Source organism: Peromyscus leucopus, chromosome 16_21 (genome assembly GCF_004664715.2).
Source record: "Peromyscus leucopus breed LL Stock chromosome 16_21, UCI_PerLeu_2.1, whole genome shotgun sequence".
In the NCBI taxonomy this organism is placed as follows: Eukaryota; Metazoa; Chordata; class Mammalia; order Rodentia; family Cricetidae; genus Peromyscus; species Peromyscus leucopus.
In genome coordinates, this window is record NC_051084.1 from 6,264,389 (window position 1) to 6,276,686 (window position 12,298).

The following is a 12,298-nucleotide window of genomic DNA, read 5'->3' on the forward strand; positions in this document are numbered from 1 at the left end:
TATTTAATTTTTTTTTCATTTTACATACCAGCTCATTCCCCATCCCTCCCCTTCTTGCGTCCCCCCACCCCCCAGGGGCTAAGGTTTTGCGGGTAAGACCAATCCAGTTCAGTAAGGAAAGGATGCCTTGGAGGACTTAAGGTGGGGTGGGGGAGAGGTAGCTTATTTTGTTTTGTTTTTCAAGACAGGGTTTCTCTGTGTAACAGCCCTGGCTGTCCTGGGACTCACTCTGTAGACCAGGCTGGACTCGAACTTAGAGATCTGCCTTCCTCTGCTTTCCAAGTGCTGGGATTAAAGGCGTGTGCCACCACCACCACCACCACACCACCACCACCACCACCACCACCACCACCACCACCACAAGGTAGCTTTTAAATTGGGCTTGAACAAGAGTTCCTGGGGCTGGGCAGTAGAAGATCTGGGGATGGGGTGTCTTTTCAGCAGAGGGGACTGCATGAGTGAAGACCTGGAGTCTACAGCCTGCGAGCTCAGGAGGTAGAGGTGGCTTGCAAGACTGGCTTCTTCTCCCTAGGTGGGTGCCTGAGTCTGCACGATGGCTTCTAACCCAGGGCCGTGTGGAGGAGGCCCAAACATACTTGTTCCGCTGTGCCGCGCTCAATGGGAAGCCTGTGGGTGAGGACAGCCTGAGCCAGGAGGTGAGGGTGGCAGTTTGTGTGAGACTGCACAGGGTGGGGAGGGTGGGTGGGCGGGTGTGTCCGAGTGCCCCTTCTCCTGGGTCCACCGTATATGACTAGAAAAGCCTTTGCCTTCCCGTGGAGAGAGCCTAGCGTTAGAATAGTCTGCCTGGCTCTGGGGGGGTCATCTCCTTTACTCCAAGTCTTCCACGCGTCCTCCCACCCCCAGTCCTGCTGAGGAGAGAGACGAACGCAGAGAGAGCACACTGGCTGACAAGAGACAAGCTCTGACGCCACAGCCTTGCTCTCTCTCACCAGGCCCTGAACAAAGTGGTCGCCATGGAAGGGGGGCAGCAAAGACCCTCATACCTCGACCTGTTCCGAACACCGCGGCTCCGACGTATCTCACTGTGTTGTATGGTGGTGTGGTAAGAGGGGCCGACTTGGGTCTGGCGGAGTGAGGGTGATGGAGGAAGGGGCTGGGTGTGAGAGAGGTGAGTGTAGCTTTGGGGGGTAGGAAGACCATTCATGCTTTGGGGGGCAGGGAGGAGACTCTGACTGTCACAGGTCCAGTGGCGTAGGCAGCAGAGACACGCAGGCTCAGACTTAGGCTCTGACCTCCTATGTGACGTTCCCATCCTTAGCATCTATTGTGAAATGAACGGGTTGTTGTTAATTCCTGTGTCACAGGGTTGCTATGACGATTGGGGTAAAGGCATTTTGGCCACTGGTAACCTGCTTGGGGATTATGGGTGGCTGGTGGTGAGGGGGATCCTGGGCTGCAGGCTCTGAAGAGCCCAAGGACAAGAGGGGCGGGGCAGGAGAGGGCTCTTGAGGATAAGTGTGATTCTGTTCAGGTTTGGAGTGAACTTTTCCTACTATGGCCTGAGTCTGGACGTGTCCGGGCTGGGGCTGACCGTGTACCAGGTGCAGCTGATGTTCGGGGCTGTGGAGCTGCCCGCCAAAATCACAGTCTTCTTCCTTGTGCGTCACGTGGGACGCCGCCTCACGGAGGCTGGAATGCTGCTGGGGGCCGCTCTGACCTTTGGCATCAGCCTGCTGGTGTCCTCGGGTGAGCTGAGGTCTGGCAGTTTGGCTCAGGCCTAGCCTCCGCCTCGAACCCAGGGAGTTCCTGGTGTCTGCTCGTTACTACAGGAATCCTTTTCCCTTAGAGACCAAGTCCTGGATCACGGCTCTGTTGGTGTTGGGGAAAGTGTTTTCTGAAGCTGCTTTCACTACAGCCTATCTGTTCACGTCTGAGCTGTACCCTACTGTGCTCAGGTGAGTTGGGGTCCCAGGCGACTAACCTGCCACAACGAAGGCATCTGTGGTCACGCACTGCCCCATCCATTCTTTAGCTACAGCCAAATACATCGTGGCTGTTTGCCCAAGTCTTGGAGAACACAGGGAATTTTAACTGTGTGACCCTGGGCCAAGTCAGCCTTATGGGGCTTCTTTGAAGAAAACAGTCCCAGGAATACCCATCCTGACCACGGCGTTGCTGAGCCCTTGGGGAGTGTCTCTGGGCACAAGGCCAGGGGCTTCCCCTCAGATGGCGGTGCCTGTGCCCGCTACAGATCTCCCTTCCACACCATCATCTTGTAGCGGTCCCCGAGTAGCTCTGTCAGAATAGGGGCCCCATCCTCTGGGCGGGTACTGGTTTAAGGGCTCCTGGTCTGGGTAGGGGGTGAGAAGCCAGTCTCAGGGGCTCCCCGCCCAGGAGGGGAGCCTTGTGATGCATGCCCCCCTCATCCTCTCTTGAACAGACAGACAGGATTGGGGCTCACTGCACTCATGGGCCGCCTAGGGGCCTCTCTGGCTCCGCTGGCGGCCTTGCTGGACGGAATATGGCTGATGCTGCCCAAATTTGCTTACGGGGGAATCGCCCTGCTGGCTGCCTGCATTGCGCTCCTGCTGCCCGAGACAAAGGCAGCCCAGCTGCCAGAGACCATCCAGGATGTGGAAAGAAAGAGGTGGGTGGGGGAGGGGGTGGGGGTGGGGGTGGGGTATTCGTGGGTTCAAATGCCTAAGCCCATGACACTTAGGATGCAGAGCAGGAGACAGAACTACACTTGACCCTGTACATTTGCACACAGGTGAGTGTTTCGAGGTGTGTGCCCTGGTGTGTACAAATTGTGTACATAAAGGCATACGTGAGACCATACTTATGTGTATGCAAATGTCCAAGAGATATACACGTGCACAGTCAGCTATGCCTACACACCAAGAATATGTCCAGACACGTGTGACTCACTTGTGGGAGCGAGTATGTGTGCTTGTATGCCAGCCCTTGCAGGCTCCAGGACTGAACACCATATTCCTGACCCTCTCCTTCCTCATCGTTCTGTCCAGCATTCAGGAAGAAGATACGCAGATCCGGAACTGAGTGAGACTAGAGATAGCCCTCCCCAGGAGCTCCACAGGAGCTTGGGACAGAAGGCAGGCTCTTGAAACTGGGACGTCACACCCCTGTGCCTAAGGACGGAGTTGCCACTGGCACCTTCTGTGTTCATCCCGTCTCCAGTGACAAGATAGCCTCCCAGAATGCACTGGGCTACTGGAGATTACGGGCACCCCTCATGCCTGGGGAGTTCTGTAAATAAAGGTGCCTCATGGGTTGGGGCAGCATTGATTTGGGGAGATCTCCAGATGGGGAGCCATTGACTTGCCACTGTTCATCTCCCAAGTTGGATAATGAAACTTCCTCGAAGACAGGATTTATTGTCATGCTCAAACTGAACAAGGCGATTCTAGAAATGTCGCTAAAGTCCTATGATTATCTCAAGTACACGTGAGGCTGATGGGTAGGCTGTCGACGGTACAGGGCTAGGATCTGCCCAGTTCCAAGGCCGGGACCAACAGATAGAGCTTCTTGTTGCCAAGGCTACCTCTGAGGCAGCAGACTTGTGCTTCTGCTCCCCATACTGTCTAGGCTCCACAGCTATAGAGCTGAAGGCATGAGAGTCAACGTTTTATTAGAGTAGCCAGAGAGCCCAGACTTGGTAAATGACCTCAAACGCCAGCATTGCTGGGAGAAGGAACTGAGAAACCAGGAGATCGCCATTCTAAGTGGGGTAGCCTATCCAAATAGGAACGGGGGAGCAAAGAATTGGCAGAGAAAGTCTAGAGTCGGGTCTACTGCGGAGCCTAGGCCCAGGCCCCGGGATTTCTTCTCCCTCTCGAAAAGACTAGGGAATTCCAGAGCTTCCAATGGACCATGGAGGAGAGGGTGGGAAGCCTGAGTTAGGATGGTCACTCCCATGAATGGCTTATTTGGATCTTATCTCCACTGGGTCATAGATGTAGCAGCCCACATTGCCAATGTTCACACCTGTAGGAGAAAGCCTGGTCACCAGGGGCTTGGGTGGCATGGGTGTTGGGTTGAGGGCTGAAGGGAGACGGAGGAGGGTTCTGGGATGTCTGACCACAAGGGAAGTTGTCCACACATTCCCATAGGCCCTGACACCTTAGGCCCAGTGTCTGGGGTCAGGCTGCCCACCTTTGGGGCCAAACAGGTATCCATAGCAGGGGATGTGGCAGTAGGGTATGCCGTCATGCTGGAACACAGAAAAAGAATCTCCTCAGCCTGTCTCTCTTCCTACTTCCGGACTCCTTCCTCCCGACGTCACTTCCATCCCCGCCATGCTCACCTCTGCGTGACTCCCAGCCGTCAAGGTCTTCTTGCAACGTTGGCACCTGAGGCAAGGTCGGTGCCAGTTCCTGCCCAGAGACATCACCTTCTCCGCTGGTGGTGGAGAGAAGTGATGCGTCGTCCATTCCAGGGGCAGGCAAGGCCAACCCCCTGCCTCGTCACCCCCTGCCCTCTGCCACCTCGTCAGTACCCCTCTTCAAGTCTTCTGTCGGCACTTACCAAAATAGACGGGTTCTCCACATCCAGGGCACAGTGAGGTCTCCCCAGTGAATGTCTTCGTGTAGGGAGGGCCTTTAATGGGAAGAGGCCCCAGCTAGAGCCCTAAACAGAGCCCTCCAGTATCCCCAAACCCATGCATCCGCACCACACCACAGCCCAGGCAGCCATGAAATCTGCCTTCCTTGAGTTCAAGACTCATTCCACCTACTGCCCGTCTTTGTTAGGGACCACCTGCCTCCTTGTCGTCGTCCCCCCCCAGGGCCTCATGAGCCCACCAGTTCAACGTGGCAGTGCTGGGAGTAACTCAAGCACCAGGAAAGCTGAGCTGACACAGGAGTTGGCCGGCCAGGGCAGTGGTGTCGGGTGTTGGGGAACCTGGTGTCACTGCCCACTGTGGGGAGCTTCAGGAAGGAACAGGGACTAGAGAAGAAGCTGAGGAGCTGGCCCATCCTAAGGAGCCCTCACTTTGGGTCTTTCTTTCTACTGCTCCGGCCAGGGAAGGGGCCCAGATTCCAGGCCAGCCTTATTTCTGACTTCTCTGGGTGTCTCTTGCAAAATGAGGGTGATCATGCTATCTGTCCAGTTTACCTTTTAAACTCCTCACGAGAGACTAGAAAAGAACAGGGCCATGGCCACTGGACTGCTCAGAGCATCCCAGGCCTGTGGCGCAGAGGGCAGGGTAGATGACGTAGTGTCCAGTGCAGCCCGAAGGGTCGGGGGGAGCAGAGCGGTTGAAGCCCACCTTCACTTACTTTTCTTGGCCCGGGGGAGGCCAGCCCTTGGCCTTGGGGGGCTAAAGTTGCTGGGGCTGAGGGAAACTCTGCTGGCAGGGGAGGGAACAGGGAGACTGTAGAGATAGCAACCCACACCACCAGTGTTGACCCCTGTGGAGAGAAGCCCCGATAAGGGAGGTCAGGCTCTGGTTCCCAGCCACAGGGAGAGTTGTGTGGCCCCTGGCCCCTTCTAGGCTGGAACTCACCTCGAGGTCCAAAGAGAGCCCCATAGCAAGGCTTGTGGCAGTATGGCCTCCCGTTGTGCTGGGCACAGGCAGAGGGCAGGGGTCATTCAGGGCCAAGGGGCCTGCCTCAGAGGCCCTCTCGGTGTCGGCTGTCAGGTGCAAACGTGCACTGTAACTAGCCTGATGGGCCTGAGAGGGCTGGGTGGTCGGCTAACATGCCAGGACTGCCACTGTGGTAAGGGGCTGAGGGTATGGGTGGGGCACGGAGCAGACGCTTACCCTCCCCCAAAGCCGTGGGCCAGCAGCATCACTGAGACTCCCAAAGTTTGGCTGGTATGAGGCCTATCAGATGGGTAGCCCCTGAGGTTGCCTTTGGCAGGTTTCCAAGGTTGAAATTGGGGTCTGTCAGGGTGGGGGGTGTGAGAAGGTTGTCCCCCTGATCAGGCCTCACCTCTGCATGCCCGCCAGGGGACAAGACGCTGTGACAGTGCTCACATTTCAGGCAGAAACGGTGCCAGTTCTTGCCTAAGGAGCTCACTTTCTCAGCTGTGGGGAACAAGGTGGATCCGGGCTGCAAAGTTCCGTCCAGCGCCAGAGAAGACCTCCTTTTACCCTTTTAGCTTTCTGGGGGAACCAGCCCGGCCAGTCTCGCTCTCTGGAGACAATGAATAGTATCTCCAGGAGAAAGTTTCAGCCCACCCTGGTGCCTCTTGCCTCAGGCTCTTGGAGGTGTGGCACACGCTCAGACACAGGGACACACATATACACACACACACACACACACACACACACACACACACACACAGAGAGATAAAGGGACCCCGGGGGGCTCACGCTTATCTCTACTCCTTGGTCCCAGCCTCACCGAAGTAAACGGGTTGCTGGCACTGCGGACAAGTCCAGCTCATGGTTCTTCATAGGACAGCCTGATCCAAACAGCAACAATAGGCACCCGCAGGTCAGCCCCGCCCCTCCGCCAGCCCCGCCCCTCCACCAGCCCCGCCCACTGTCCAGCTTTGATCTCATCGTGTTGTGGACGCTCATTGGACACCAAAACCTTAGAGCTGAGGGACAGGGCAATTCATCAATTTACTTTAAAGAACTTAAAAGAATGAGTGGGATCCGGACTTGGAGGGAAGGAGCCCTGAGTTCAATGGCTCCTTTCTAGGTCAGTGAAAGAAAGCAAGCAAGGGGCAGGCAGGCAAGCAAGGGGCAGGCAGGCAGGCATTCTTCTAAGTGGTTAATTCCTCCTTAGTGGAGCAGGCCGAGACCAAGGGGCTGTGAAGGCCACCTTTCAAGTAACTCACCCCCTCTGCCTCCATGTTCTTGTTTGTACAAAGAACAGTAACTTGGTAACTGTCTCGTGGCACAGGGCTGTAATGGGAATTGGGTAAATTAATCTCAACAGTGCCTGGCATATAACTGCTATGCAAGGGCTATGAAGAGTCCCTTCAAGGAACTCATAAGCCAGTCTCTAAGTCCCCAAATGTGGTCCTGCATACAATCTATGGCTTGCTCATAAGATTGTTAAATGTGGAAGTTTCAGTTAAACCCCAGCCACATATTTCTAACTTAGTTAAAGCCTTTAAAGTGTTGTGTAGTCACTGATGACTATACAGGATGAAATGGATAGTTCCAACCCAATGGTCACACAGCTGACACTGATTAAACTAAATGGGTCACAAACAAAACCCGACCTGAAAATCATGAACCTGGTAAGGGACTAGTAGGGCCTGGGGATGGTGGTGGTGGTAAAAAGAGAGATGAAAAGGTGTGTAGGATGGCAGCAATCAGATATATTACACACATGTAGGAAACTGACAGATGACTATATTAATTTAAAAATGGAAAACCCCTTAGCAACCACTGTCCCCAAAGCCTAATAGAATAGATTTAAGTTATAGAATGCATCTTAACTTTTAAGCCAGACTTTATTATAAATATTAAATTTGTTGTCAGTTATTCAGTTATTCAGATCAGTCTTTAGATTTTTATTTTATGTGGATAGGTGTTTTACCTGTGTGTATACTGATGCACTATGTGCATGCAGAGCCCACAGAGACCAGAAGAGAGAGTGGGATTCCTAAACCTGGACTTACAGATGGCTGGGCTCTGATCTGTGGATTCCGGGCCGCCAGTGCTCTTAACTGCTGAGCCATCTCTCCAGCCCTAGTCAGATGGGATTTTTGTTGTTGTTGCTTGTTTTGTTTTTCCAGACAGGGTTTCTCTGTGTAGCTTTGGAGCATGTCCTGGAACTCACTTTGTAGACCAGGCTGATCTCGAACTCACAGAGATCCGCCTGCCTCTGCCTCCTGAGTGCTGGGATTAAAGGTGTGCGCCGCCACCGCCACCACCTGGTCAGATGGGATTTTTTTTATGACTATTCCATACATTTATTTATTATGTTTTTATTAGTGCCACCAATTAAAATACTGCCATTATTATCACCTCCCCAACAATAATCAATGAGTATTAATTCATTAAACACAAATTTGAAATTACATAGCCAGACACGATCATGCCTAAGATGAACAACTGTTACAGATGGAAGATCTAACGCAACACATTTGAGACACTCAGGAATGTAACTGAAGCCATGTTCAACAATATCAAACATCATTTCAGGCACATCTTGTACAAATTGAAGTGTAGAATAAAAATGTTCTTGATGTTACCGGCTCTGGACCTCAGATTTAATTTTGCACCAGGGTTTTAAGAGTTTTGATGTTGTCCTGAATTCCTCTTGGGGTCTCAGAGAGATTTGCTGAACTCCACACTGAGGAGCTTTTTAAAAAATGACATTTCTAGCAGGACAGTCAGGGTGTTTGGCCACCCCGTCACCAGAGGAGGTCAGTCCGGGCTGTCTCTCGACCATTGCCAGCAGTCTACTGTGGGGGTATCCTTGTGGATTTCTGTGGACCTCTCTAGCACTTTGCTTCTTCCTATCAGGGACACTTTGCTCAGCCTGGGAAGAGGGGACTGGACCTGCCTAGACTGAATCTACCAGGTTGAACTCAATCCCCAGAGGAGTCTTTGCCCTGGAGGAGATGGGAATGGGGGGTGGGCTGGGGGGAGGGGGGAGGGGGAAAGACAAGGGAATCCATGGCTGATATGTAAAATTAAATTAAATTATAAAATTTAAAAAATGACATTTAACAAAGTAGTGTAAATAAGAACACAGATGTAAAAGGATTTTATTTTTTTTTATTTTTTTATTTTTTTTATTTTTTTGGTTTTTTTTCGAGACAGGGTTTCTCTGTGTAGCTTTGCGCCTTTCCTGGAACTCACTTGGTAGCCCAGGCTGGCCTCGAACTCACAGAGATCCGCCTGCCTCTGCCTCCCAAGGGCTGGGATTAAAGGCGTGCGCCACCAACGCCCGGCTGTAAAAGGATTTTAAAATGTGTCAAAAATAGCCCAAGGCTGGGGAATGAGTTTTTATTCACTCAGTAAAAATACCTAGTACACAATCTTGAGATCCTGAATTTGGATATCTAGAACCCAGGCACTATGGCATATGCCTATAATCCCCACAGAGAGTTAGAAACATGAGGACCCCAGGCTTGCTGGCCAGCCAGTTTTGTCAACTAGTGAGCGCTGGGTTCAGTGGTTCAGTGAGTGAGGTTTTTTTTTTTTTTTTTCCTTTTTTTTTTTTTTTTTGGTTTTGGTTTTTTTGAGGCAGGTTTTCTGTGTAGCCCTGGCTGTCCTGGAACTCACTCAGTAGACCAGGCTGGCCTTGAACTCACAGAGATCTGCCTGCCTCTGCCTCCTGAGTGTTGGATTGAAGATATGCTCCACCACTGCCCAGCTATTTGTAACTTTTAAAGATTTATTTATTTATTTATTCATTTATTCATATGTATATGAGTGCTCTGTCTTCACGCACACCAGAAGAAGGAATCTGATCCCATTACAGATGGTTGTGAGCCACCATGTGGTTGCTGGGAACTGAACTCAGGACCTCTGAAAGAACAGTCAAGTGCTCTTAACCCCTGAGCCATCCCTCCAGCCCCTATTTGCAACCTTTAAAATAATAAAATTTAAAGTATTTTAAAAGAAACATGTTCACATAAGAACTTGCATTTGAATGTTCATGCCACTAGTTGCATAGGTGGTAGATGAAAAAACCTCTCGAGTTCATCAACTGGTAAGTGGATAAACAGGTGGTATTAGATGTGCTGGTCGATTGTGCCAACTTGACACAAAACTAGAAACCTCAACTGAAGGGCTGCCTCCATCAGACTAGCTTGTAGGCATGCCAGTGTGAGGGGCCTGGCCCACTGTAGGCAGTGCCACCCCTAGGTAAGTAGTCCTGGTGGTAAGAAATCAGGCTGAACAAGCCCTGGAGAACAAGCCAGTCTGTAGCATTCTTCTGTGGTTCTGCTTCGGTTCTTGCGTTTAAGTTCCTGCCCTGACTTCCCATCATGAAGAACTATAAGTTATGGGATGAAATAGACCCTCTCCTCCTCATGTTGCTTTGATCATGGTGTTTATCACAGCAACAGAAAATAAACTAGAATAGTATCCATACTATAGAACATTATTCTGTGGTAAAAAGAAAACAGTACTGATGCATGCTACAGCATGGATAAACCATACAAACATTAACAAAAGAAGCATGGTTCTGTTTATATGCCACCTTATCAATTCCTGCAGCAGCTCCCCTTCATGTACCCAACACCAGGCTGTGAGCACCAGTGACTCCTGTAGCATCATCCTCTGCTGGAGGGTAGACTGAACCCAGCCCAGAACAGCTGAACCTGATTAAAAATTAAAAAGGCAAATATGGTGATATTTTAATTGTACTGAAATGTGATTTTATTTGTATCTTAATAAATAAAGTTGCCTGGGGGTCAGAGCAAGCCATAGCAGAGCTGGGCGTTCGTGGCGCATGCCTTTAATCCCAGCACTTGGTAGGCAGACCTAGGTAGATCTCTGTGTGGTCAAGAATACAGCCAGCCTTGGAGACACACGCCTTTAATCTCAATACCATAGAAGACCTGGAGGGCTGTACATACAGTCATGTGTTTGGGTTTACAACCAATGAGAAGGCAGAACAGAAAGTCTATATAAAGACAGACAGACAGGAAGTAGGTCTTTTACGGAGAGGTCTCTTGGCTGAAGAGGCTAGCTGCAGCAGGCGGGTAAGGCTCTTAGCTCTGATCTCTTGGCTTTCTTCTTTGCATTGGTTCTGTGTTTCTTATTTAATAAGATGGTTGGTTACATCTACAGGCAAATATATTCTAGAGGTAAATTAGGGCTGCCAACTTCTTGTTCTTACCTCTCCACACAACCAAATATAAGCTGTCTGGTCCCTTAGTCAGTGAACTCCATAGTGTAAGGAACAGGGCAGTCCCACCTAGTATGTAGTATTTCCAATGTCTTGCTCAATCTCTCCCACATAATGCTCAATAAATAATGTATGTTGGTGATTGAATGCAGAGTACTATACAAACGGTCCCTGGGTGTGAATACTGGTACTAATGGAAGAGATGTGGAGAAAAGAGGGGTCCAGTAGTACTCAAGAGTTGGTAACAAGGAAGGCTTTGGATCAAGGGAAGCTCAGCTGCCTAGGTGCAAGGTCTTTTTTTTTGTTTGTTTCTTTTTCTTTCTTTCTTTTTTTCCAGCACTTGGGATTGAACTCAGGGATTGATCATGCTAGGCAAGTGCTCTACCACTGAACTATATTCCCTACCATGCAGTTCATTTCTTAAAACACATAACTATCAACAAGTATGATGCAAAACAATATGATTAAACTAAGCCCGATTATAAATATTAGGTAACTAAGCTGAGCTTGGTGGCACACACTTTTTATCCCACACTAGAGAGGCAGAGGCAGGCAGATCTCTCAATTCAAGGCCAGCCTGGTCTACAGAGCAAGTTCCAGGACAGCCAGGGTTACACAGGGAAACCTTGTCTTGAAAACAAACAAAACAACAACAACAAAAAAAAACAACAAAAACAAAAAACAAAAACAAAACAAAAAGCCAACACCAACCAAACAAGAAACATCAGGTAACTAATTTAAAAAACCTGAAAATTTGCTTTGGCAGCAAACCATCTCTACTATTTATAGTCATTCACAAGACCTACTAATTAAGCTTAATTAGCATGTAGCACAAATTATATGTATCATTAAATATGCGGCAAATGAGAGAATGTGGGAAAGTGTGGTGTAAACTATAAAGCTCCATATGTATATCACTGTTATTATGTGTTTGGTTAACTTTGATTTGGTAAGTTTGATTACAATTATAAACTTTACTAATTTTATGTCTCTCTAGACTGGCTCATGTATATGATCACATGCCTTTGACTTGTAAGGCAATACCAAAAACTGTGAGCTGGGCATGTGGCAAATGCCTGTAACCCCCTCAAGCAGAAAGACGGCAGACTGAGGCCAGTCTGGGTTATACCAAGAGACCCTGTTCCAACTACACCATGCCACCCTAATCAAAACCAAACACACAAACCCCTTTGTTCTAGACGACTGACTAGAGCCTGGAGAGATGACCGAGCTCAGAACACTGTTTTTGCAGAGGCCTGGGGGGTTGACTCCCAGCAGTGACACGGCAGCTCCAACTATTCACAACTCTGGCTCCAGGGTACCCAATGCCCTCTTTTGATCTCTGCAGGGACACAGACTTGTGGTACACAGAGACACATGCAAGCAAAACACCCATATCCATGAATATTAAATAATCTAAAATACACTAATGGACTAGAAAACTTTTGAAAGGAAATAACTCAGTTCTGTGAGTTAATGAAAAATTAGGTATTTTTTAACTCTTATTGCCAATATTCTGTGTGTTTCCTCATTGTATATGCCCTTTA

The 12,298-nt window shown here is 49.8% G+C and overlaps 2 protein-coding genes across 3 annotated transcripts in view; one reads left to right on the forward strand and one right to left on the reverse strand.

Annotated features, from left to right (window-relative positions):
• The window catches only part of Slc22a7 (solute carrier family 22 member 7), a 7,653-nt gene extending 4,301 nt beyond the window's left edge, over nucleotides 1-3,352 (forward strand). For both annotated transcript variants that reach the window (XM_037199838.1, XM_028887248.2), the window contains exons 5-10: nucleotides 533-656; nucleotides 954-1,063; nucleotides 1,493-1,707; nucleotides 1,808-1,916; nucleotides 2,402-2,608; nucleotides 2,988-3,352. In XM_037199838.1, coding sequence (XP_037055733.1) covers nucleotides 533-656; nucleotides 954-1,063; nucleotides 1,493-1,707; nucleotides 1,808-1,916; nucleotides 2,402-2,608; nucleotides 2,988-3,021 — 799 coding nt within the window. In that variant the 3' untranslated portion in view covers nucleotides 3,022-3,352. The remainder of the gene's footprint in view (nucleotides 1-532; nucleotides 657-953; nucleotides 1,064-1,492; nucleotides 1,708-1,807; nucleotides 1,917-2,401; nucleotides 2,609-2,987) is intronic.
• Nucleotides 3,341-6,423, reverse strand: Crip3 (cysteine rich protein 3). Its single transcript, XM_028887249.2, has 8 exons — nucleotides 6,330-6,423; nucleotides 5,916-6,010; nucleotides 5,486-5,543; nucleotides 5,259-5,390; nucleotides 4,507-4,578; nucleotides 4,286-4,380; nucleotides 4,135-4,192; nucleotides 3,341-3,966 (listed from the first exon to the last, which is right to left on the reverse strand). The coding sequence occupies exons 1-8, from the start codon at nucleotides 6,370-6,372 to the stop codon at nucleotides 3,905-3,907; spliced, it is 615 nt and encodes a 204-aa protein (XP_028743082.1). The 5' UTR covers nucleotides 6,373-6,423; the 3' UTR covers nucleotides 3,341-3,904.
• Nucleotides 6,424-12,298: the final 5,875 nt, after the last annotated feature.